The sequence below is a fragment of the Eucyclogobius newberryi genome, unplaced genomic scaffold, assembly GCF_026437365.1.
Source record: "Eucyclogobius newberryi isolate DKJ021-1_F unplaced genomic scaffold, fEucNew1.0.hap1 SCAF_5, whole genome shotgun sequence".
Classification (NCBI taxonomy): domain Eukaryota; kingdom Metazoa; phylum Chordata; class Actinopteri; order Gobiiformes; family Gobiidae; genus Eucyclogobius; species Eucyclogobius newberryi.
This window is the reverse complement of record NW_027316167.1, coordinates 28,370,404-28,396,660: the sequence shown is the minus strand read 5'-3', so window position 1 is coordinate 28,396,660 and position 26,257 is coordinate 28,370,404. Positions and strand designations below refer to the sequence as shown.

Here is a 26,257-nt window from a genome sequence, read left to right as displayed (position 1 = left end):
AACTTTGTTTGCACGCCACATTATTTTACAGATAATACGCACACAATAATGTTTAATGTTTACGTCTCACGCGATCGTACATGTACAACTTGAACTGTGACATCAGCAGTACTCCCTATCCCACTGGTCCGGTGCTCCCTGCGCACTGATCCGGTGCTCCCTGCGCACTGGTCCGGTGCTCCCTGCGCACTGAGCGATGGAGTTTTGAAAGCCAGTGAATTAGAGGAGGAGGTTGAAGGGGAGGGGTGAGTCTCTATAAGAGCAGCAGCCACCAGCCTCCACGTAGCCACAAACCCATCTGAGAGTGAGGAAGGAAAACAGAGACTTTACTCCATCCACCTGCAGCCCCTGGAGACCTCGGCACCCGGCGCATTACCACAGCACAGGTAAGACCCTCGGGGGGGCCACGGCGGCGGGAGAGGGCGAGGAAAAAGGCGCTGCTTCACCTTTGACCTTGCGCACAATACACACTTGAACTGTAGCTTTGTGTTCACTTTACCGTCAAATATTGAACTGTGTATATTTGACTAATCAGTGTCTTTTCTGCTGAACGCATTTAGCCGCCTAACGATTTTAACAATACATTAACAGTCAATCGAGTTGTTGGCATTTACAGCTGAGGCTTCATCTTCTTCAGAAACACTGATTATATGTTTTTTGCGACGATCAGTGCGTCAGCTTTAGAGGAACAGCCGGATGAAGTAGTAAAGGTACATATATACAGTATACAGAGGGCCGAAGGTTACACAGAGTTGTCCAGTGATATTTCGTAAAAAGGTCATAAATCATCGGTCTTGATTAGTCATGAATCGTTAAGGCCTGATGTACTGCGACGCTACAGTGGTTTTGTGAATGAAAGACATCTTAACAGACATTTGGGTCCACTCACACACAGAAGGTGACATTTGAAAAGAGGAAACGTTTAGAGCTTTATTTGGCATTTTAAAGCTCATAAAATATGGTAAATAATTAAGGGAATTACATTATTAATACAAATAATAGGAAAATACTAATTACTATTACGCTGGGGAATTGCTTTTCTTCTTTACTTTTTGTTTGAATAATTCATTACGTATTAATTGCTTCGTCTTATTATTTGCTCCTGAGGTTTAAAGTGACCTTGAAATATTGCTCATCCTTAAAAAAGACTATTGTATGTATAAGAAAAATAATAATACATGTTTTGATGTACATATAATTAGGGTTGGACGATATTCTCATGATACATACATGATGATATATTTGAAATCCTTCAAAAATGTGCTAAAACGCGCATGGAAATGTGTGTATCTTGGTTGAGGTGTAAGTATCAAGTAAAAAGTAATTGAACTGTAAAAATTAAACACAAAAGGCAAGAAAAAACGGCTCAAGTTTTAGTTGAATCGTTTGTTTGTGACTTCATTGATTAGACGGTCAAGCAGGAGTGGACGGGCTGTTGCTCTGGTCACTCGGAGCAGGCGGTGCAGTGTCATTTTGTGTGTTTGTTTAAAGGAGCAGATACAGCGGTGTTTCGGGACAATTGTGGCTGATTCTCCCCTTTGCATTTACACAGAAGATCTCGTTAAGAGCTTCGTTAAGTACTAGACAAGTGTGTATTTTTGGCTGACCGGGCAACTGTATGGCTAGAATTATTCCCAATGAAGCTACAAATATAGGCTATAAAAAAGGTTTAAAAATCTACCCAAAAAATGAACAATTACCTCACAAAGTTGACTCAATTACAGTAATTTGAGTCAGTTCTTTATCTTCCACCCTGATTCTTCGAGTTTCTCACAATCACGTCATTGCCTTCATGGGTAAACTTCCCTGATGGCTGAATGTGGAAGACAGGAAAAGGATTACTGAATGAATAAAGGACACGGCAGCGCCTCGCCTCCAGTGACTTTGCTCATTTGGTGTTTGGACAAGTATACAATGCCCTGGCTCAGCAGGAGGCTGCACATCCTTTTGTACCTCCAAGAAGTCATTTATCCGCCATCTTCTCAAGTCCAAATTTATATGAACATCATCATCTCAAAATTATATACATTTTCACAAATGTATTAATTAATGGTCGATATTGTGATTTTTTTCTTCTTCTTTTCTTCAATCTGATGCCATGTAATACTGTCACGATACCACTTCATCCCAAACTTGAACTGATCAGGAAAAAATAAATGAAATCTGAGCAGAATCTGCAGATACTAAAATAAAAATGTATTTAATTGATCTGTCCATAACTAACATGCACTATTATTTATATCCTGAAGACTACTACTCTAAACTGGGTAAGTAAATAAACAACCAGTTTCGGTATAAATAAGGTATAAATTGAGCAAATATTTTTTTTTTTATATTTTATTTACATTGATGCTAGTGTTAGCTTGATAAAAGTGCAAGTTTGCCCACAAAACAAGTTTCCTATCTAAATATAACCCTGATTTTACTGTATAAGCACCAAGTGTTAAAAAAGTGATAAAAGATAAATAAATAAAGTGAATTGGTCGTGACTGGTAGATTCAGGTAGATTTGTTGTTAATGTGCCAAACTTAAGTTAAGTTATAACGAGCTCAAAAAGTTAGATTAGTCTTTTAAGCTATTTTTTTTAGAACACTTATCCTTGGCTTAAAATAGCATGAGACATGTGTGTGTCATGGGGCCAAACATGAACCCACTTGAGGTGATTAGACTCATTGAGAGGGAAATGGATTTAGCTTCAGTCACAGACATTTGCATGAGCCCTTCCCACACTTTGTGGACCACAGTTACCAAACCATAATATATATATGTATATATATATATATATATATATATATATATATATATGTATATATATATATATATATATATATATATATATATATACATATATACACAATATATATAATAGTCTAATATTCTAATATTATAAGTAAATATCTATTTAACTTTATTTTACATTGCATATTTTTAATTCTGCAGACATGATTTACTTTTACTTTGCATTGCAACATACAATTTCTCAATTTCATTTAGAAATAAAGGTTACAGAATCTTATCTACCTTTTGGATTGCAATTTTTTTGATTAGTCTAAATTAATACATTTCTCAGACTGTTGCTAAGTTTCAGGTGACATTAAGCATTCTATAATCCAATAATATTTAATAACTATAATTTAATGAGTTCTTGGGCTTGGTCCCCTGATGTTAATGATCAAGTTAATCATAAATAATTTACCTTTTAGAGGTTTGTTACACACATCATCACGTTGTAGAGTTAGAACGGGTCAAGTCGTGTACATGAGCCTCAATAACTGACACATAAGGATTCTCTACTCAATCAATGTCCAGCGTGCCAGTTAAAACAAAGAGGACAATGCATTTCCAGTGGGCACGCGACAAGTTGTCAATCACCAAGATTTTTTTTATTTTTTTGCAGATCAAAACTGTGGTCCGCTATCTTCCTCCAGGCTAATAAATAATAATAAAGAAACATTTAATTACCTGTCAAACTGTCTCATCAACCAACAAAGCCGAGTCCATGATTACACTTTAATTAAGGGTCGAAATATGCGAGTACTTGAATTACTTTGCAGCCCTTATCAGATGTAATTGTCCTCGTTCTTATATGCCTGATGCGCTTACTCGGCGGCTTAGCTTTTAAAAACAGGAAGAGAAAAAAAAGAAAAGTTCAGAAATGCACAACGTGTGGCTCCTGTGTCTAGCCGGGCGTGTATAATCCGGCTTTAGGACACTTTTGGAGCAGAGAGTCAATTATTTTATATTGGCTGTCCTGATGAGAAAGGTCTGTAAATGGCGAAGGAAAATAATGGGGAAACATGTGCCGCGTGTCCTCGTGGGAAACGTGTCGGCGCGGCGACCATTTAAAGATTAGGCCCGCAACCTTGACCACAACATACTGGTTTTTGAAGTGGTCAATTTGGACTGTTTAAGAACGCAAATCCCTTCTTTTCCGGTCGAGTTTTAAGAAAGTGCGCATGGATCGGGCCCCGTGAGCGGCACCGGGCGCTAATGACTTAATCAACTGGTTTATTTAATGGTTAATCAGTTCATTAAAATCACACTAATTGGGTCTGAGGAGCTCCCTGGAGAACGAGGACGGCGCCGGAATGAGATCGCCCGGCGGGGATCTGACGTGCAAGGGTGCTGTCCGTTTTTGAAAAAAATGTACACCTTATTTTTCGACAACAGCAACAACAACAACAACAACAGTAACAACAGCAGCCACAACAACAACAACAGCACAGTTCATCTTATAGGATTAGTCGCGCTTTTTGAACACTGTAACGCCATTTATTAAACGCAAAGTAATGACTGGAATATCAGTTCTTCGTTGATGTTTTTGGATGAGAACCACAGCTGGGTCACGGGAACGCTCCCTGGTGCGTTCAGGACAAATGAGGGCGCCCGAGCTGTCCCAAACCGGGGCCATCTGGCAGCCGGCCCACCTCAAAGTGCAAGTCCATCCACCAGTGCCACTCCTGTGCCCATTGTTTTTCACACATAACAAGTGTCAATGGACTACGGATATTTTCACCGTTTCATGTCCAAGGAGAGGAAGAATAAAGAATAAAGAATAAAGAATAAAGAATAAAGTCTAAAGTCTAAAGTCTAAAGTCTAAAGTCTAAAGAATAAAGAATAAAGTCTAAAGTTAAGGCGTACTGGTGGTGTCACATTACATCATGCAACACTGGGCTTTGTAACGCCAAAGCAATGGGAGGAGTACTTTTACGGACTACGACAGTCTGAGGACTACGAAAAGTCTGAGGAATAAAGTCTGGCGGTAATGCAACAATTGGATGCCAACCGCCATAAAACAACAACAACAACAACAACAACAACAACATCACATTACAATTGGATGCCAACCGCCATAAAACAACAACAACAACAACAACAACAACAACAACAACAACAACAACAACAACAACATCACATTAAATTAAATTACATCACATTAAATTAAATTACATCACATTTAAGTGTCACATTACCACCGGTGGTGGTAATGTGACACTTTCCAACCGCCATAAAATACCAAAGAAGAAGAAGAAGAAGAAGAGAAAGAGGAAGAAGAAGAAGAGGAAGAGGAAGAGGAAGAAGAAGAGGAAGAGGAAGAGGAAGAGGAAGAAGAAGAAGAAGAAGAGGAGGAAGAAGGGGAAGAAGAAGAGGAAGAAGAAGAGGAAGAAGAGGAAGAAGAAGAAGAAGTAACACTTACCAACCGCCATAAAACACCAAAGAAGAAGAAGAAGATTTCATACCTTAAGCCCATTTCATTTTGACCGTGTCGTTAGAGTTGTTGGACTTGCGTGCTCAACAGTTAAACTTGTATTTGTTTGTAATCACTCTAATCCCTTTGGTACAGACATTTTGATTGCAATAGATTGGTTCAGTGTTTAGCTTCCAACAGAAGTTCAAAGTCAGACCAATTTGAACGTTGTGCTGTGATTTTTGTGAATCGCCCCGTGCACGAGGATGTAATGTCAGCACAAACTGTGAGTCAAATTGTCGCCGGAGGCATTTAATAGAGACATCAATTAAAGGAGTTAACGAGTTTGTTAAATGAGATGAAAACTCTCAGCGTGTTCCTGACGTCAGGCTCCACACTCAGGGCCCGTCCCACCGGGATAAGGTCAAACCACTTTTTTTTGGCTCATCTCATTCCGCTGCATTTTCTTTGGCACTTTCCTGCAAAACCATATTCAGTTTGCACAGTTAAGACTGTCTTACGAGTACAGAATGTTGCTCGATGTTCAGTTATTTCAACGTTTTACCGGCAATTTGACCCCTTTTCTTTACGCGCAGGTGACAGTGGAACGATGAAGACCACGGTGGTTCTGCTGCTGCTCTGTCTGTGCGATCTCGGCCAGAGCGACTGCCAGGGCGACTGTCTCTCCTGCAAGAACCTGCTGCCCGCTCGGCTCAGCTTCAACACCCTGGTGAGAAGCTGCTCCTCGTGAGAACGCCATAGCGACCACAAGTCCCACGCTCCAAAAAACACAACCGTTGATGTGTTGTTTTGTTTTGTTACGCCACAGGTTTGTCTCGTCGAGTGCGAGGGCGACGTCTCCCCGGCTTTTTCTTGGGACTTTTGTCGTAAGGCGCTGCTCATGCTGCTGGAGGCTCCGCGAGGTGCGTCAAGGAAGCGATCTCAGGAGGAGGTGGAGGCGCTCACTCCGGACGAAGAGGAGCCGGTCGACAGGGAGCTGCTCCTGCCGATGGCCCTGCGGCAGCTCGACCGCGTGACCCAGTCGTTCGGGATCGACGAGAGCAACGCGGCCTACAATCCCCAGAACGCCTTGTCTCTCGAGGACGACTTGGAGGACGATGCGGGGCAAGGCGGGGCGGGGCAAGTCGGAGCGGGGCAAGGCGAGGCGGGGCAAGGCGAGGCGGCGACAGGTGCACGGGGCGAGGCGGGGCTGAGCGTCTCGAAGAGGTTCGGAGGCTTCGTGAAGGGCAGACACAGCTACAAGAAGATCATGTCCCCGGGGCGGTCGTACCAGAAGCGGTACGGCGGCTTCGTTGGCATTCGGAAGTCGGCCCGCAAGTGGAACAACCAGAAACGTTTCAGCGAGTTCCTGAAGCAGTACCTCGGCATGAGCGCCCGGGCAACCGAATACAACGACGTGACCGAAGACCTCACCGCACAAAATGAGATATAGCAGGGCTCACGTGGTGTTTGAGTGAACCCTGTTGGTTTCAATGGTCAGCATCCGGGGCCAGCGTCTCACAAAGACCACGATCTTAAGCATTCTTGCCAAAAAAGAATACACATACGTAACTCGATAACTTTATAATGTATTGAATTCATTAGTAATAAGGTGCAGTTTGTTCCTTACACTGTTGAACCTGATCATACCTTTTTTGTGTGTTTTTCAATAACACGGGATTGATTGGTTTACTCGTCCAAAATTATGTCCAATTTCAGTTCTTGCTCATCTGAAATGATCGCAGCTGCTATGTTTTAGGTTTGATCCACTTCAGAATTGCTTTCAGCACTTTGGATGTCATGGTAATATTGTTAAACACTAGTTGATTGACTAGTTGAGTCAATATTGCCTTCCTACACTATTTTATGGTCTTGTCCTTGGCTGTTTTTGTGGAAACTCATGCTGGATCCATTCATCTTATTTTACTTGTAGTCAGCAAACATTCATCTTCTACTGCTTGTTCCAGTTAGAGGTCGCGGGTGCCTGGAACATGTCCCAGTGACTTTGGGCCTTAAGTCAGCAAAGAACAGCCTTAATACACTGTTGAATTCGAAATGTACAGGCAGATCTTATTGTATTGTTTAACTAAAAACACCAAATGGACAAACTTTCTGTTGACCTACATTTATCAAATGATATGTGCCAAACTGTCACACAACACATCAACCTGTCATAGGCCATATACTGATGTCAGATGTTTGAACAAATAGTATATTTCTGAAATGTAGTGGTGTGTAGTGTTTTAGTTGTCCATGAAGAAAACTGTAAATAGTTGTATTTAAATAATGTCAATAAAATAGTTTACTATTTCGTTTGTGACTTGTCATGCAGCAACTAATTATGTGTCTTGGTATGTTTTATTCTTTAGTCTTTCCATAGTTGGCTATCTAAAAAAGAGAGCCGGCAGCACCATCGTGTGGTCATTTATGTAACTGCACCACATCAGTTCGGTCTACTCAGCCAAAGTGTTGCCAGATGTGATATTTTAAGAGATCCATAGATGTGATGCATCTAAAAGAGTTATAACCATGTCCATAACTTGCCAAACCCCCTGTATATATTTAATTTAATAAAAAATATTACATTTTAGTTCATTATTGTAGTAACTTAAATGTTAAGTTTAATCACAAGAGAACACATTTTACATTGATGAGCAATCAAACGCGTCCAGGATGAAGTCAGACTGCTCTACGTGCGCGGTTAAAGGAAAATATGAGCGTGAACTAACTAAACCCGGACGAGCAATACATGGGCAAATACTCGTTTTACTGTGAAGGTGAAGAAGTCAAAGCGGAAGTTGTGGTCGACAGCTTTGCGGAAAGCTGAACCGCAACATACGTTTAGAATTACCACCGATACTATTTTTTGTTTGGACTGGATTTAAAGTGTCTGATTCGAATTAATCGGGTGAGTGTTGTGTTCTCATTTCATTAGGAAGGCTATGTGTTTTATTTTTGGACAAACATATTCTAGCTAGCGACTCGATAGCTTACGTTAGCCACAATGAGCTACATCTAATGTGTGAGTACTGTACTGTATTCAGCGTTACCACAGTGAGGTGAATGATATGACATGTTGTGTCCACATGAGCCTAAAGCATAAAGACTAAAGCCTAAAGTCTGAGCCTGTGCTCGGCCTGACATGTTCTTGGAAGGTGCGCAGTGATGAGCCAAGTTATGTAGCTAACACTTGTGTGACACCGCTGTGTATCTCAGTGACAGCTGAAGGTCTAACTTGTTTAGTTTTAACCTTGTTGACTGACCAGGCCTTCCCTCGTCTTTGCTAGTTTATTATTTAACCAGTCTTTACATTAACCGTGGTAAATAAACCTTAGCAGTAAAACAACACAGTTTAATCGGGCGGTGCAGGATCATGTCACGAAGTTGTAGTGACATGATCAGGCTGAAGGTAACGCCTCCCTGTCTTTCCTTTCTCTCAGTTTGTCATCAAACACACCTAGCTAACTGTTATGAGCAGCTGTGTGCGGGGCTCCAGGGCCCTGGTCCCTGCCATGCTCCCCAGGCTGCTGCTCCCTCACACAGGCCACAGACTCACGGGCAGGACCCTGTGGACCTCTCCCTCCTGGAGGGGAGGCAATGGAGACCCCCAGCCGGCCCCACTGCCTGGCCAGGCTCGAGTGGTGATCTGTGGTGGAGGCATTGTGGGCACATCAGTGGCTTATCATCTGGCTCGCTTGGGCTGGACTGAGATCGTGCTTCTGGAACAGGGCAGGTAAGGTTTAGCACAAAAACAGTGGAGTATAATTATATCTCTAATGTAGTTTTGCCTTGACCTTTCCTTTCATTGCAGACTCGGTGGTGGAACAACAAGACTGAGCGCTGGCATAGTTAGTGTTGCTAAGCCTATTCCCATAGAGTGTCAAATGGCAAACTATTCCAACACTCTGTACCAGCGGCTGGAGGAAGAGACCGGAGTTAAAACAGGTCGGTCTCTTCTAGTATTTGTAACGACATCTGCCACACATAATGTTTTACATATGTGCGTTTTTATTTCCCAGGGTATGTGAAGACTGGCTCATTGTGCCTTGCCCAAAATCAAGATCGATTGATCTCTCTGAAGCGCTTGGCTTCCAGGCTCAGGTAAGAAGCCATCACAGAAGTGAAGATGAAAATAAAAAAACACAAAAATTGGTGTGTTTGCTTGACCAGTGATGTGTTGGCAACGCATGCTGGTATTTCCTAAGAACAATGGTTTCTTTCTCATTCTAGAGTAATGGGCATCAGCTGTAACATAATCAAACCAAAGGCCATCGCTAAACTCCATCCACTCGTTAACATTCATGACTTGGTGGGGGCTCTCCATCTTCCTGAGGATGCAGTGGTTTCTCCACCTGATGTTAATCATGCTCTTGCAGTGGCAGCAGCGGGACACGGTTTGCTCCTTTTTATATTAATACCAGGGGTGCACAATACAGTAAATTGTTTACAGTAAACAGTGTTCTCGCTGGGCTGAGGTTTGAGGATGGTGGTGGGACACCAAAACATTTTCGTTGATATGGAAAAGCCAATATGATCACACTCCGCCACTTAAGCCCGCTCGGTGCTCGGTGACTTCAATGACAAACTGAGATTAGACACAAAATATCATCAAATGGGAAAAATAAAGGTGGTTTTGGCAGATCATTACCACTTGGATAGATGTAAGTAATGGAGCATAGTTACAAAATATTTACAAATGCATTTCAAGTTATTTCATTATTTAGTTGGTGATTAGTGTACACACTACATACAAATCTTGATTTTCAGGTTTTGATGGAGAATCATTTACTGAAATGTTAACCCAACTTTAGCTTTTAGTTTCTTTTCTACAGATTTATTATACTTTATCACGTATCCTAACAATCCTAATTGATTGTTAGGATTAAAATAATATGTCAAGGCTAGTGTAGATTCTACTTCTCTTTGACTCCAGTCGCCTCAATTCTGGAATGTTCTGATGACATAGCATTTTAAAGGGTCAAAGTTCAAATTTAAATAATGTAAATATATTTCCTATATTTTTTTTTATTTTTTTTTAACACTATTCAACACCAAACCATGTTGACCTTTTGTTTGTTAAATTGTACAACTATGTGTATTCAAGTACATTCTTTATTTCAGGCATCCAAATCCAGGAACGGACCACTGTGCAGCAGGTTTTGGTGGAGAAAGGACAAGTGACGGCCGTGGAGACGGACCGAGGCTCCATCGAGTGTGAATTTTTTGTCAGTTGTGCTGGGCAGGTGAGTTTAACTGTCTACTCTGTCATTTCTCTGTCTCTATGGAGATCATGCTGCTTTGTCTGGAATCTACCTGCATGAGGACAATCAGATGACACCACTAGGCCACGTTACAGGTCAGATCTATAAAGAGACAAGTACCTTATGTAAGAATACAAGATAAATAAGTTTATTCCCATCATGTGGAACAATCTAGGCAAAGTGATACAATCTCCAGCATACCCTCCATCAGAAAAGTTCAATATGTTCATAGTGTTGGTTCTCATAACGGCCATTTTGATTGTTGGGAGGAAAAACACACATACCGTAATTTCCGCACTATAAGGCGCACTTAAAAGCCTTTAATTTCTCAAACAACAGTGCGCCTTATAATCCAATGCACTTTATATACGTATGAATTAATTGTGATTGTGGTTGTGCTTACTGACCTTTTCCGGTGCGGTCCGGTATATGAAAAATGATCGAAAATTGACCATTCATTGACCGTTCGCTTATAGTGTAGAGAATACGGTACATACAACTCCCTCCTTGTATTCAGAGTGCTTTTGTTCCTTCTGTGTCAGTGGGCTTACGAGCTCGGCCAAGCAAGCGAGATGAAAGTGTCCGTTCCTCTTCACGGATGCGAGCACTTCTACCTTCTCACCCAACCACTCAAAGATCCAGTCCAGTCCAACACTCCGGGTACAGAAACCGCTCTCATATGTGAACTCGCGGGACTGTTTTGGTTTCCTCTGCCGTATAAAACCGCTTTCCTTTTCGCACAGTGATCCTCGACTCTGACGGGAGGATTTATGCGCGTCCCTGGCAGGGAGGAATCCTCTCGGGCGGTTTTGAGAAGAATCCAAAACCCATTTTTACAGAGGGTCGCAACCAGCAGGACATCCAGAATACGCAGGAGGATTGGGACCACTTCGGTAATGTCACGTCTATATCTTATTCTGATAAAATGTCCCAACAGTCTTCACCGTTTTCTGACTCTTTGTTTATGTAATTTGAGACTAAAACTATACATGCGTTCGCAGTGACGTCATACTGGCTTCCCTATAGTGCCCATTTTGAAAGGGGCACCCGATATATATAAACCACCACGACTGCATCCTTCTCTACGGCATAATGAGCTGCGAATACTTTGATTCTTTAGACGATAACGGCAAACTAAGGTACACGACAAAGCTATCATTCCTTGGTCTGTGCTGTTGTGCCCCTTTCAAAATGGCGGACTTGGTTGCTACTGTACAAGTTCCCGGATGTGCGAACGCATGTATACTTTTTTAAATCATAATTTGTATTTAAAATGTGTTTGTCTTTTCTTCACCACCTTCAGAGCCCATGCTGAGCGCACTGCTTAGACGAATGCCCAGTCTGGAGTCGGCAGAAATTCAACAGTTGGTGAATTGTCCGGAATCATTTACCCCCGACATGCGCTGTCTGATGGGGGAAACACCGGGCGTCTCCGGTTACTACGTGCTGGCTGGAATGAACTCTTCTGGCGTGGCTTTTGCGGGAGGAGCGGGAAAGTATGTACCATGTAATTATGACTCAAAATGTCTACGTTTTTTTAACCTTTTTAATGGTTTTCTTCTTTAAGGTATCTGGCAGAATGGATGAGCTATGGCTACCCCACAGCTAACGTTTGGCCTCTTGACATCAAGCGCTTTGGCAACCTGCAGAGTAGCCGAACCTTCCTGCGACACAGAGTCATGGAAGTCATGCGTAAGTTGTTTTTCATTCATCCTTCCTTCCTTTTGAATCAATCTTCACCACTATATGTATCGGCATTTGCTTTATTAAAAATGTCCACCTTAAACGCCGCGTACACTTTGCAGCTTTATTGTATGAGCTTAAGGTTCCACGGTGGGACTTTCAGACCGGCCGTCAGCTGAGGACGAGCCCGCTGTACGATCGTCTGGACACGCAGGGAGCTCGATGGATGGAGAAACACGGCTTTGAGAGGCCCAAATATTTTGTACCTCCGGGGAAAGGTACGATAAAAGACGACCATGTTTCGCTGTAAAACTGTAGCCGTCCAAGAATGAGTTTTCACTGTAGATGGTGGTGTCATTTTCAGATCTGCTCTCGCTGGACCAGAGTAAAACCTTCTATAAACCCGACTGGTTCGACATCGTTGGAGCTGAAGTGAAGTGCTGTAAAGAGGCCGTCTGTGTCATCGACATGTCTTCTTTTACCAAGTTTGAACTCAGTGTGAGTTGTGTTTATACTGCTCAACAGGACGTTTTAAATGCTGTGCAGTCGTTTTAAACTGAAGCTGCATTCTTTCTTTCTTTCTTTGTTTTTGTCAAGTCGGCCGGAGACCAGGCTCTCACACTGCTTCAACATCTTTGTGCGAATGACCTTGATGTTCCAGTGGGGCATATTGTACACACCGGGATGCTCAACGAAAAAGGAGGATACGAGAACGACTGCAGCGTGGTTCGAGTGAGCAAGAACAGGTTTGGAAACGCCCGTCGATTACAAGGCATATGCGTGTATTATATTACCTAAACAGCTTTGTGTCTGTAGCTTCTTTATAGTCTCTCCAACTGACCAACAAGTTCACTGTTGGTCCTGGATTAAGAAACACATGCCCAATGATCCACATCTGCACCTGGAAGATGTCAGCTGGAAGTACACGGGTGAGCGCAAATAAAACTGAACCCTTTGTATGAGTTATCTGTAGTAATTAGAGAAGCTGCGATTACAAAGAACAAACAAAAAGTAGCTTACCACCACTGCGTGAGAGAATAATGAATGATGGAAGACTCTTGCTACTTTAGAGTAAATTATGGCTTTAAATCTGTCAAGAAGAATATAAACGGGGCCATTATAATTATTTGAATTCTCACAATTTCCTTCTCAAAAGCTCTGAATCTGATTGGCCCGCGTGCAATGGATGTTCTGGCAGAGTTGTCCTATGTTTCGATGACGCCGGACCACTTCCCGTCCATGTTTTGCAAGGTAGGCGACTGTTTATTATTCTGTAACGTATAACTACATGAAAAGTGTCTTGTTTTCCATGCTGACTGCACGTTGACTTACAGGAGATGAGTGTAGGATATGCTAATGGAATCAGAGTGATGAGCATGACTCACACTGGGGAACCAGGCTTTATGCTCTACATTCCTATTGAGGTAAGGGCTGCTCAGGACTCCACACGGAGTAACGGGGATTATTTTTCCATTTTCAAAGGGTAATATTCACTCTTTATTTGTCACAGTATGCGCTCCATGTGTACAATGAAGTGATGTCGGTGGGGCAGAAGTATGGGATTCGTAATGCTGGATACTATGCATTGCGGAGCTTGAGAATTGAAAAATTCTTTGCCTTCTGGGGCCAGGACCTGGATGCTTTCACCACCCCACTGGAGTGCGGACGGGAGTTCAGAGTCAAATTTGATACGGTTTGTTTGAGTATTGAAATAGGACATGGCTGCATGCAACAGTGACATTGTGATGGAACTGTTCAATGTAAGCTTAGATTGGTGCAGAGTGGCACTCTGTATTTTACAATCTCTCCTCTTCCATCAGGACACAGATTTCCTTGGCCGTGAAGCTTTATTGAAACAGCGGCAGGAGGGCGTGACTCGAAGGTTTGTTATGCTCGTCCTTGATGACCATGACACTGAGTTGGACCTGTGGCCATGGTGGGGGGAGCCCATCTACCGCAACGGTCTGCTGGCAGGAACAACAACCAGTAGTGCTTACAGCTACACTCTCGAGCGCCATGTCTGTCTGGGTTTTGTATCCCCACCGCCCGGCCCAGAGGGGCTTCCAACCCCAATCACTCCAGACTTCATCAACAGGGGGGACTATGAACTGGACATCGCAGGCCAGCGTTACCCAGCTAAAGCCAAACTCTATCCCTTCAGCTCCCTGTTCACTCAACAAAAACGCCGCAAAGAAGAGCTTGAGCTCAGCAACCTCCAGGGCAAGTAACAAGTGATATGAAGAACCCCTCATAGGGGTTAGTCAGCACACCTCCATTTAACCAAATCCACTCCTGCTAAACATGTAGTGCCATTCTTTTTCAGTTTAACACTCACAGGTTGCACCTTCGCTGTATCCTTGTGTCACTTCTCAAAGTGCAATATCAGAAAAGCATCGACTATTGGTCACTTTGATCCCATTGTCTGGCTTCCTATTAAGTGCCTTTATTAAGGCAACAGCCGCACAAGCTGCTTTGATTTAAATTTGTGCAGTAAATTATACTTTTATCAACTTTACATCAGTTGATTGTTGTCTAAAGTGATACGCCATAAGTGTGACTGTTGGGTCACGTTGTATTGTGCAATTACCTTAAGAATCCATGTTGTGATCTCTTATGACTCCTCATAGTTCATGTCTCCAAACTTGGAAGAAGTTGTATGTACCACTGTGTGGCTATTGGCTAAATTCAAATATTGACCAATACATGACAAATGGTAGTGAAGAGAAGTGTGCTTTACATCTCGAGTGGACGTTTCCACGTTGTAGCCTTGTTAGGCTTCTCCTGTTCCTGCTTATCAAATGTGTCAAATTGCACAATTTAAGGTTTTGTTATTATTTATGTTGTCTATATAGATCGTTGTAGTTTTAATTGTCATTTCTTCAAGGTGAATGTTGTGTTGAATGAATGGCAGATGGGTGAAAGTTAAACTGAAACCAGTTTTATTTATCACAAATATATTTGGAAGCAAACTTATCTTAAACGGGCCATGAATACAGTATGTTCTGACCCAGTGTGATAAGAAAGGAAAGAGTTAATTTACTTTTGCAATAAAGCTGTGTATTTTTGTATAATTGTTAAAGTAAATGACTTTATGGTAACTACTAATGGTCATGTGTTAGTTGTTGTGGGGGCAGATCAGAAATGCTTTACTGAACATGCTGCACATGTAAATAGTCACCAGTTTCTTGAAATGTTAGCATCATTGGACAAAATAGAACTAGTCACAAACTTGCAATTTTTCAAGACCCATCTTGACATAACTGTATGACTAGTTATGTTTACAGAATAACATTAGCTAAATCATCCTTGTTTTGCTTTGATACAGTCAGTGCTGTAAAATAAGGGCTACTTTTATAATGTTTTTAACCCTGCTCTAAAACAATGCACTTACTTTGAATTCAAGGATGACTCAACCCATTTATTGCTCCTTCAACCAAATAAATGTTTGCATATCAACTGTTTGGTCCTGTTGCTTTTTCAATGTTCAATACACTGTAGTGTTGGATTGTAAAACTTTTATAAGAACTGTAAACGCAGGTCCTCGAATAAAGAATGCAAGGGCCATATAGAAAACACTTTATTATACATGGAAGTCAGCTAGCATCCTTTGTTTGGTACATTAGACCTCAAGTTCTCCGAGCTTTGCGTGGGCGGCATCCGTTATGTGGCACAGGCGTGTTGTCAGTGATGGATACAACCTCCAGGCCTCCCATCGTTAGGCCTTTAATTGCAGACTGCAAAGGACAGACATCTATTTTAATTCAAGAGTTTGTCACGGTTTAAAGAAAGCAACATGTTCAGAGGTGACGTCCAAATGTTCACCCTCCAACATACCACGCAGATAAAACAACCACCCTCACCATGTTGACTGTTTACTTTGAGTGCCAAACTGATAAAAATACATACTAAACCAAACAATCTGCCAATTAGTCTGTCTTTTAGTGACCCTGGCATTTGAATGGAAAGAGCTTGATGGTTTGTGTTATTGGGGTCAAAGGTAATCCAGCCCCCCAGACATTCTAATATAAATTAGAAATATTTTGTTGGATATATTTGTTAATTTTAAGAAATAGCATTTTTATCCCACTATTCTTTGCAGCAGCCACACCTCCCCCGCACTGCTGGAGCATGTCTCAGTGCTTAATAGTGTCAACTTTCACAAAACTGAACGAAGAAAAAAGAAAGGCGTTTTTTGTTAGAGCTGTGCTAAAAGTGGCGCTAACAACAAACAAAACAATCTTCTGTGGTGACAGCTCTGTGAGGAAAACATCCAAACCAGTGCAAACCTGGACAGATGAGGAGCCACGGGTAAAAACACAGGTCAGCGTGTAATAAAGTATGTACATGACATAACATGCTGACAGTGTCCACACTAATGTGACTGACGAGCTGGACACTGAATACAACCAGAATGCACTCAATGGATTCACCACATGAACACTTTATCCTCGCTAAGCTTGAATTATAAAAAAAAAATGTGAGTTCATATTGAGGATGGAGCACCAACAATTCACAGGTCTTGAACATTTTATTTAAGAAATCATATCACAAGTCAATATTCCTGTTCCTGCTGCCGATGCATGATTATGGACTTGAGTCTTTCACTTGCTGCAGATTTGTGCAACTTAATAACTATTACTAGGCTATATAAAGCTATTTTTATCATTTTATTTTTACGGTTTGTTTTGCCCAGCCCGAGCATATATATTTGGCCGGCGACCCAAATTAGTCACCATTGGTCTGAATAAAGTTTTAAACCAAGCAATTGTGTTCTAATTGAGATTTTGTTTTTTGCATGTACATATACTTACTTGACGCCCCGGGCCAATTCCCTTCACCACAACACGAACATATGAGACTCCTTTTGCTGTTGCTTTCTATATGCATAAAGAAGACCAGAGTCAGGCTAGTTGGTGTGGACTTACGTTATACGTTTGCTTTTGAAAAGAGACTTACTGTTGCGGCAGAGATCGCTGCAGTTTGAGCTGCAACAGGTGTAGATTTCTTGATGTTTTTAAACCCTTCGGTCCCACAGGACGTCCTGACAAGAGGTGCTCCTGCACTGTCCGTCAGCTGAATATGCGTGCTGTAAACAAGTAAATCATGTTTAGTTTGATTCACCTACACCCTGAACCAAATACACAATAGTTTGCGTTTACGTGACCTCACAACACTGCCTTGTTTATAATTAATTATCTGTAATTACTGGGCCTATTTATGTGAAACAAAACCTGCGACACAGTTCAATGTTCTTCTCTGTCAGCAGGAACAAACATTATTTTTTCCACAATAGCTTCAGAAGATTATGCCATTATTCAACCCAAAGACATTATAGTTCCCTTTGATTATGGTAGCTTTGTGGGGCTAATCTTTAAACAACTATGATAAGATTCAACATCTGTAGATTATAAAAGTGGGTGTTTCTGCATCTTCCACAGAGTTAAATGCCCTTGCCCACCATCTGAACTTATGCCACGACATCATCAACTTAGAGAGTGAACACAGCCCATTGTAGACATTTGTGTGTTGCTTTTCACACATAAAACCTACTTGTTATATGTGGCCTTTATATGAGCAATGGGTAAATCTTCAAATTTCTTCCCATCCCATCTCAGTGGACTGTCCTGCCCCGGTAGCGGCGGGATGTGGCTGTCAAATGAACACAAATCGATTTAATATCTGCATTGTTTATGAATCAGACGTGAAGAAGGAATCTAACCTGAAGTCTTTGGAAGTCTCTGCGGGTTCAGGGGTTGCGACCTCCTGCAGCCTGACAGCGCTGCTACAGAAGGCCCGCTGTGCTGCGTCCTGTGCCCATCTAAAAACAAAGTGTAAATGGATTAATCTCGAGTCAAAACACAAAACACAACCAGCTGAAATTAAAGCATGAATGAAAAACAGGAAGAGTGTTATTGATGGCGATCACAGATGCTTTACCGTGAGCTCCCGTTGACGTGCAGAGGACCGGACAGCTGGCGGCACACAGAACTCGTAGACGTCAACACACGCTGTAAATTAAACATTTCGTGGATATTACAACGCACTCATGGCCATTTTGTTAGAGATTACGAGCTAAAGGCAAACGTAACGTAACGTGACATTGACGCGCATGGAGCGAGGCGAGAAGAAACAAGCACAACGGACTACTTTATTCACTGCACTCGCGGAGGGGAGTTCGATATGTTGTATTAGCTTCAAACAATACGATAATGAAATGTTTTTCTTTGCGTTTTGATTTAACAGGCTATAAAAAGCAATTTGATTGTAATAAAACACGGAGTTTGGTATAAAACGTAGAAAAAGTATGTACCAAACCCCTTCATACTAAAATGGACTGCTCCGATGAAACCAACAGAATTCTGGGTAGTGCTGCTGCGTTCAAGTCAACAGTTAGTACGTTTTAAAGTCAAATTTCTAGGTTATATGTACTTTAAATATTTATACAATTGTCTGTTATATACAAACACGACTAAGGCAACCACCATTTGTATTTATCGCAGACTTCTAATCATTAAATATATTTAGTTGGGTGGCGTTTGTTTCACTCACAAACACATTTACATACTTCCAGCGAACGTACCAGAAAAAAATGGCCGCCCCCTGTGGAAGGATGGCAAGTCGCTCTGTCATACGGTTTTTACGCACTTTTCCGCGTACTACAAGCGGGATGAGTGTGGGATTTCGACAGTTTGGTGCCAGCTCTGTGTATCGGGCGTCTCATCGTGCCCAAAGCGTGTCCGAACCCGTCACTAATGCTCCGTATCGTCTGTGTGCGGCGGTGTACCTCCAGCGGCTGCCCGTCATCTCCGCGGACTGCACCGCCATAGAGCAGAGCTTCAGAGAGATGATGCACCAGGTGAAGCAGATCGATAAACACAGCGACCTGCTTTAGGATGCTGTGTCATCTTAATGTTACAATCATTTCAGTATTGGCCAGATAACCCGATAATTAGAGCTGATTTTTGTGTGTGGCATTTACAAAATAAACAAGAGAAGATAACCTTTATTTTTCCCACAATGGAGAAATTCCAGTGTTGCACATATTAGGTCCAGAAACAGATTAGACACAGACATATACTAATAAAGAAACTCTTAATAAAATTTTAAACTTTTATTTACAGTTGTAATATGGACTGACAATATTGCACCAGGATGATTGACATGTCACAGTATTGCGCATGAGTCTAACAGTATTGCACATGAGTATGACGGTATCGCACACGAGTATAACGGTATTGCAAATGAGTGACAGTATTGCACTTGAGTATGACAGTATTGCACATGAGTATAACAGTATTGCGCATGAGTATGACAGTATTGCACATGAGTATAACAGTATTGCACATGAGTATAACTGTATTGCACATAACAGTATTGCACATGAGTATAACAGTATTGCACATGAGTATAACTGTATTGCACATAACAGTATTGCACATGAGTATAACAGTATTGCACATGAGTATAACAGTATTGCACATGAGTATGACGTATTGGACATGAGTATAACGGTATTGCACATAAATATGACGGTATTGCACATGAGTATGACTGTATTGCACATGAGTATGACGGTATTGCACATGAGTGACAGTTTTGCACATGATTAGAAAAAGCTGAATGACATGTTTAGGGCTAACAGTTTTTGTTGTAGAGTCTGACAGCAGCAAATGCCTGGGGACCTGTGTCGGTTAATGATTGGATTTAAGACGACCTGTTTTATCTTTGTCTTTGCCACATCTGATGTTGTCAGACTGTTTACCTGACATTTCAATTATCTGCACATGCAAATATAGCCAACATTAAACTGAAAACAGATCTATATAGGCTACTAGTTATTTTAAGACTACATAACAAAAAACAAGCAACAATTTTAACTTTTCTACCAGAGTAGAAAGTTAGTTTGCCTGAAGATTGGTTAATATGTTTTTATATTCAATTTGCACAATTTTCTATCACTTTTGCTTCCAGTGGCCTTGATTCTTGATTTTGTTTTTTTGTGTTTACAGACTTTTAAAGGGTCATAAAACATTCACTATCACTGGGTTTTCAGTTCCCTCAGCGATATGACACAGTCTGCTGGTGAACTGCAACATGGGGAAAAAAATCCTTTTAAAACAGTACAACATGTTCTAGTTAGTGCCATGGGGGGGACAAAACAGTATTAAAAATTTAGCTTTGTCAAGAGAAATTAATAAAAAAGTTACTGGCCTTAATTTTGGGGAAAACAGACACTAAACAAGCCTCAAGTAATTGTGAATTAATTTAATACCACACTGTAGTGACTCATCATGACACACATTTTAGTGTCTTTCAATGGGAATCACAGTCACAATTCCATGATGCGTGTTTGTCTTTTTCAGCTTGAACTGGAGAAAAGCCTGTTGTCGGACCACGAGCTGCGATTGATTGAGGACGCCGAGAGGCTGAAGAGGAAGCAGGCGGAGGATTACGACTCGGATGAAGAGGACGGCCCCATGGATCAGGACATTGTATTGGCCCAGGACTTGGAGGACTCGTGGGAGCAGAAATTCCGGAACTTCCAGCTTGCTCCAAGGGTTAGAGGTCAGTGCAAATACAAGAAAGTGGAATAAAAATGGCTATATACTAAGGTTTTGTAAAAAAAGAAATAAATACAGTATATATATATCAATATTAACGCTGCTATCTACACAAGATACTCTTTCGTGCAGGTATTGGTACTATAACTGCACAATAAATAAATAAACCTTTGTAAACAACAATATGCAGTTCACTGTATTAATATCTTTCACGTGACGCCATCCACATACCTTTGTGTGTGATGATAACTGGAGGCACTGCTTTTGTGTGAAGCGCTGTGACTCAAGTTAGACCTTAATGAGTGTTGTTTTAACATAATATGACCTTAAAAATGACTTTGTTGAAACTCTAGGTGAGCCAAAAGTAAGTGAAGTAGTGTACTAGTGGATGTGCCTTTTTTCCCAGTTTATTTTCAGTTTAGCACATTAAAACATTGGATTAGACACAAAATACAACGCAATACACACAACAGAATTACCTCTTTAACCCGTTTCAGCTTTGCACTATGAGTCTGTACTCTTTGCCACCTGCCATGACACATTTAAACAGGAAATAACGTTGACTGTCCCAAATGAGTTTCAAATTAATGCATAACAAAATGTACGCCGTCCCTTACAAGGATCATGAACATGCAGATGCTCACAGGCTCCTGAAAATGTGTTGTTTGAATCCGTTTGGGTTTCCAGACCGTTTAAAATCTATGTTAAAAGCCGATGCTAAATTGACCTTTTTATTATGTAGAGTATCAAAATGCATTTGAATTTCATGTTCACGGTGCCCTTTAATACTCATTTTAGGATTCAGCCCAGCATATTCAGAAGTTGGCAGGTAGTTAAGGATATAACTCTGCATTTTGTAATTGAATTATGTTTTTTTAAAGGTATCATGATATACATCTCAATTTAGTTTTAAAATCCCTCAAAATAAAAGCCCTCAGATGAAACGGGTGGAGCGGTCATCTAATACGCACATTTTGGTAACATTTAGTCGGAATCTTTCATGCATTTGTCAGAACCCAGAGCCAGAATTAAAGAAAGGGAAATAGAATGACGCAAAATAAGTGCGATGTGGCAGCACTTCACTCTCCGTCTCGTACCGTCTGGAGACATCTCATCACGTCGTGTTCTAGTATTATGATTTTCCTTCTTTTACCTCAACTTTAAGCATGTTAAACTCTTGAGTGAATGTGTGAACGCTGCAGACGGCTGTTTAATCTCTCCCTCTCTGTGACCAGATGATGTGGATACAGACTTGAGTTCGGTGCAGCGCTGCCTGACGGACCCTCTGGTGCTCGTGGCCGAACAGAAGGTCGGGGATCAGACGCTGTGGCTGCTGCCTCAGACGCAGTGGCAGGAGGGCGAGGTGCTGAGGCAGACGGCGGAGAGGGCCCTGGCGTCACTCCCAGGTGAATCCTCGCGCTCGGGAAGGGAAATGATGTGCGCAACTCCAGCCGAGCAGCCAGTATTTTCTGTAGAGGAAGATGTGTTGACAAATTAACATTGCATTTGCTGTTTTGGAGCTATGCAAAATTATAATATTGAGTTTTTTAATAAATGTATAATCAAAATATTTAAAAGTAAAACAATATTGCAGTGTAACTTTTCAAATAAGGTTGTAGGGAGATATCTCTGCTTTTTAGTCCATTAACTTTTTTGAGTGATACTTACCGTATTTTTCAGACTATAAGTAGCACCTTTTTTCATAGTTTGGCCGGGGTCCGACTTATATATTTATACTTATATACTTATACTTATATTCCAGAGCGACTTATATGTGATATTATTTGTCATTTTCACACTTGCAACCGAATTCGATACTCCAGTGCAACTTACATATGTTTTTTTCTTGTACGTATACTCCGGTGCGACTTATAGTCCAGAAAATACAGTAATTTACAGGCTTGTTTTATCACATTTTGATTACCATGACTTTTATCTACCCCGGATATTGTCATCATCCCAACAAAGAATTCATCGCAATATTTAAATTTGCCCACAGCTAATGACCACTTTTTATATATACTGGCCCCCGCAGACCAGAAACGTACTTCCTGATGTTGGGACTTTACCTTCAATGTTTCACTGGATGGCGTTAATCTTGACGTCAAAATCTCAATTCTCCATGGAGATAAGCATGTGACTCGACAATCAACCAATCAATCGTTCAATCAGTCAACCTTTATTTATAGAGCACTTTACACTCAAGATGACCAAAGTGCTTTCCAATGAAATCAAGACAATTCCATTCACACCAAACAATACAATTAACAGTACAAACAATAGAACAAACTGGTCACAAGTGTCACTACCTTACTGTGCTAAGATACGAAGCCTAGCAACAAGTCGCATCTATTATTTTACTTTGACAGTCGTTTTGTAAAGTGTCTTCGCGTGTCCAAATACAAAGATACAAAGCGCACATTTGACGTCTCTTAATACTTTAAGTACTGTATTTTCCGCACTATAAGGCGCACTGGATTATAAGGCGCACTGTCAATGAATGGTCTATTTTCAATCAGAATAATTTTCAATTGACATAATTCACAAACAGGAACTTGTCTTGGTGATTCGGTCCAACATGTATCATATGTAACATATGTAGCGCAGAAAGTGGACAGTGCAATGAGTGATTCAATTAAGTGACTATAAGGTGCATTAAGCGAAACAAAACAAGGTCATAAAACCAGAATTAATCCATATATAAGGCGCAAATTGAAGGCTTTTTTGTGCGCCTTATAGTGCTGAAAATACGGTATTAAGCATGAAGCATGACTGCACTCAAACATAGACAAAAAGATAACTAAATCAAATTGAAAAGAGATTAATATTGACAAGGAAAACTATTTGAAGAAAAGACAAACATTTAATTAATGAGTGCGAGAAGATAAATGACAGAATAGTGCAGAACATGCAGTTGTGATTCAGACTGCATACAGTAGGTACACGGTTATGGAGCGCAGCGATGAGAAGTGACAAGAGCGACTGGAATTGCAGAGAATCTGTGACATTTAATTATGTGAGGCCAATAAGTTCACTTGCTCCTTTTTATATATGACAACATAAAGAGTTATTTAGTGCAGCAGCCGTAATGGCACGCCCTCCTCGGTCCACATTTATAAGACATAACACAGCTCAGCCTGAATAAATTGGTAAAGGGTTCTGCGCTTAACATTGGATCACTTTGATTTAATGAGCAGAAAACGTCATAATTCTCAATTGCTTTGTTTCGCCGGACATAGATTTCGCTAAAATTGATCCAAACTGTCAGGAAAAAAAAGCAATAACGTCCGTCTTGAAATGTCAGACCTCTCTTAATTAAAAGGTCAGTTTTGCAAAACATCTGCAGCACGATCTGTATTTATAACGTCCACAATCCTTGTTCACCGGTTCAAAGTGAAAGTTAATATCTTTTTACAGTGCTTAGCTTTTAGAGACGAATAAAAGCGTCGTATTCGGCCAGAGCATTTACAAAACAAAAGTCCATCTCATTTAAAGCATCTCAGAATCAAGTGACGGCCGCTCGGAACTTGCTTATTTTCTTTCTAAATGCAGATGAGGTTCTTTTGTTATTCGTTTGCGAGGTTGTTAAATTACAACTGTTTTGAGTTTTGATTAGAAGTTGGAAGTTAAAACGAGTAATTATGTTTCGGAATGAGTGCAATACTTTGTTTTATTGCTGTATTTTACCCCAAAACTTTTAAAACATGCAGCCATTTTATTGAGTTGGCAAATGTTGATTATTTGACATTTTCTGTATGTTTAGTTTCTATAAGGTAACAGACGGTGCACAATGTGTTTAAAATGTGTTTTTGTGCACAAATTGAGATCATTTGAAGTTGTGGGACGAAAATTAAACATAAAAACGTGATCAGCTTTAGTCATAAATTCCCGTATTTGCAGCGAATATAAAAATATTGCCTTAATTCGTAGGTCAACTAAGACAGCATGATTTAAAGGACACAAAATGAAGATTAAAACAAGTGCTGTTGGTGTCATAAAGAGCACGCATTTGCACAAATTGAACAGGCATTATTTATGATCTTACCTTTTAAAAGTGTGTTTGTCCTCACCTTCCCTCACGACATGTCCCTGTGTCTCTCTTTGCAGTCGGTCTCAAGGCGACGTTCCTCGGCAACGCCCCGTGTGGAGTTTACGAGTACAAACTGCCCAAGCCTCTGCGCACTGAGAGTTCGCTCGGGACAAAGGTATTTTTCTTCAAAGCCGTTCTGTCGGACAACGCTCCTGCCGCGTCTCCTAACGACGGCCTCCTCTGGCTGAAGAGAAGTGAACTGCAGCCGTATCTCAAACCAGCGTACAGGACGAAGGTCGAAAAGTTCATCCTTGACTTGTGAAAAGTTCGGACACTGATATTGCAATGTTGTTGTTGTTTTTCTTTTCTTCTGCTTCTGCGTGTTCTGTTTTATAAGTTAAGAAGAACGCTCGCTGTACAAATAAACGGAGTGTTTACCAATTACGCCTCGTTCGTCATCAAAAATGAATACAAGAACACTTAGCCCCGACCTAAATGATTCAGAGGATTTTGAGAGAATGTGAATGATTTTTGGGACGTGTAGCAGTGTTTTGTTTTGCTGTAACTTGAGCAGTAATGAGAGCAAGTGTGAACTCAGGCTTTGGATGTGCACTTGAAGCTGAACTGAGGGGGCTGCAAACCTGTTGGGAGTCGTCTGTTGAGCCTGACTCCACCGCGTTCAACACTAGATGGCAGTATTGACACACCGTTCAGCCGGCTGGGGCATGGACGTGATAAGCTGTGTAATTATTGGTGTGTTGTGACCTCCATGGGTCACTGCATAGAGGGCTTTTGTGATCAACCTGGGCCCATCACATTCATACAGGAAATATCCATCATGCCAGGATAATGTTCCTCGGACTTGCTCTGATCAGTCTTTTTAGGTAAGAGCATTGTGATGTTCCTGACCTATTTTCTGCCAGAGATTGGCTTGTTATTTCCATTTGCGTCTGTCGAGACAAAAAGTTATTCATTTTTTAGAGCTGCCCCCCCTCTCGTCATCTTTCTCCAGCAGGTCCACAGAAAGCCCACGTTCTTGGTCGCTGTGAGGTGGTGAGAGAGCGCAGTGGTGCACGCGAGATGTGACAGTGGAGGAGCTGATGAAGCCAATTAGTGTGTTTCACTGTGTCTGAACACAGAGGAGCAGATGCCTCTCCTCGCTCATGCCCGGCGCGGGCTGTTGTCGCCCCGGGGCAAAGTCTCTTGGCAAATTCAAGGTAATCATAGGTGCAAAGAGAGCGCCATTCACCCGTGTGCTTTCACCCCAACCAAGGCCGTTTGAAAAGAGCACCTTTTACAGCCTTTACAAAAGACCCGGGAAGAAACCGACGGAGAGAACATTTTTGGTAAATGTCAGACTATCTTCAAGTTGCTTTAGAATTAATGACATTTTTTAGAATGTGAATATTAGAATAGATCAGTTTTGGCCATAGTAGCAAATCTAATTATTGTATTCCTCTATTATGCATCGAAAATATGAATCTATTCTTTATCATTTCTACAATTCTATATATATTTCTGCAACATTAGCAG

General features: G+C 41.2%; 4 protein-coding genes across 4 annotated transcripts; 3 read left to right on the top strand and 1 right to left on the bottom strand.

Moving 5' to 3' along the window:
* The first annotated feature begins 293 nt into the window (after positions 1 to 293).
* pnoca (prepronociceptin a) lies at positions 294 to 6,645 on the top strand. The gene is made up of 3 exons (XM_072465432.1): positions 294 to 386; positions 5,786 to 5,919; positions 6,019 to 6,645. The coding sequence occupies exons 2-3, from the start codon at positions 5,800 to 5,802 to the stop codon at positions 6,640 to 6,642; spliced, it is 744 nt and encodes a 247-aa protein (XP_072321533.1). The 5' UTR covers positions 294 to 386; positions 5,786 to 5,799; the 3' UTR covers positions 6,643 to 6,645.
* Positions 6,646 to 7,995: 1,350 nt separating this feature from the next.
* pdpr (pyruvate dehydrogenase phosphatase regulatory subunit) lies at positions 7,996 to 15,589 on the top strand. Its single transcript, XM_072464807.1, has 18 exons — positions 7,996 to 8,097; positions 8,630 to 8,922; positions 9,001 to 9,134; positions 9,209 to 9,290; positions 9,420 to 9,583; positions 10,311 to 10,432; positions 10,993 to 11,110; positions 11,194 to 11,343; positions 11,754 to 11,946; positions 12,018 to 12,142; positions 12,256 to 12,411; positions 12,498 to 12,631; positions 12,731 to 12,879; positions 12,950 to 13,062; positions 13,290 to 13,384; positions 13,468 to 13,557; positions 13,644 to 13,826; positions 13,954 to 15,589. The coding sequence occupies exons 2-18, from the start codon at positions 8,660 to 8,662 to the stop codon at positions 14,359 to 14,361; spliced, it is 2,679 nt and encodes an 892-aa protein (XP_072320908.1). The 5' UTR covers positions 7,996 to 8,097; positions 8,630 to 8,659; the 3' UTR covers positions 14,362 to 15,589.
* A 105-nt stretch (positions 15,590 to 15,694) lies between these two features.
* mrps11 (mitochondrial ribosomal protein S11) lies at positions 15,695 to 18,256 on the bottom strand. Its single transcript, XM_072465106.1, has 6 exons — positions 18,071 to 18,256; positions 17,853 to 17,951; positions 17,684 to 17,782; positions 17,090 to 17,219; positions 16,945 to 17,010; positions 15,695 to 15,867 (listed from the first exon to the last, which is right to left on the bottom strand). Exons 1-6 carry the CDS (start codon positions 18,154 to 18,156, stop codon positions 15,760 to 15,762), a joined length of 588 nt encoding a protein of 195 aa, XP_072321207.1. The 5' UTR covers positions 18,157 to 18,256; the 3' UTR covers positions 15,695 to 15,759.
* A 451-nt stretch (positions 18,257 to 18,707) lies between these two features.
* mrpl46 (mitochondrial ribosomal protein L46) lies at positions 18,708 to 25,168 on the top strand. Its single transcript, XM_072465007.1, has 4 exons — positions 18,708 to 18,989; positions 20,497 to 20,698; positions 21,930 to 22,100; positions 24,802 to 25,168. The coding sequence occupies exons 1-4, from the start codon at positions 18,723 to 18,725 to the stop codon at positions 25,044 to 25,046; spliced, it is 885 nt and encodes a 294-aa protein (XP_072321108.1). The 5' UTR covers positions 18,708 to 18,722; the 3' UTR covers positions 25,047 to 25,168.
* Positions 25,169 to 26,257: the final 1,089 nt, after the last annotated feature.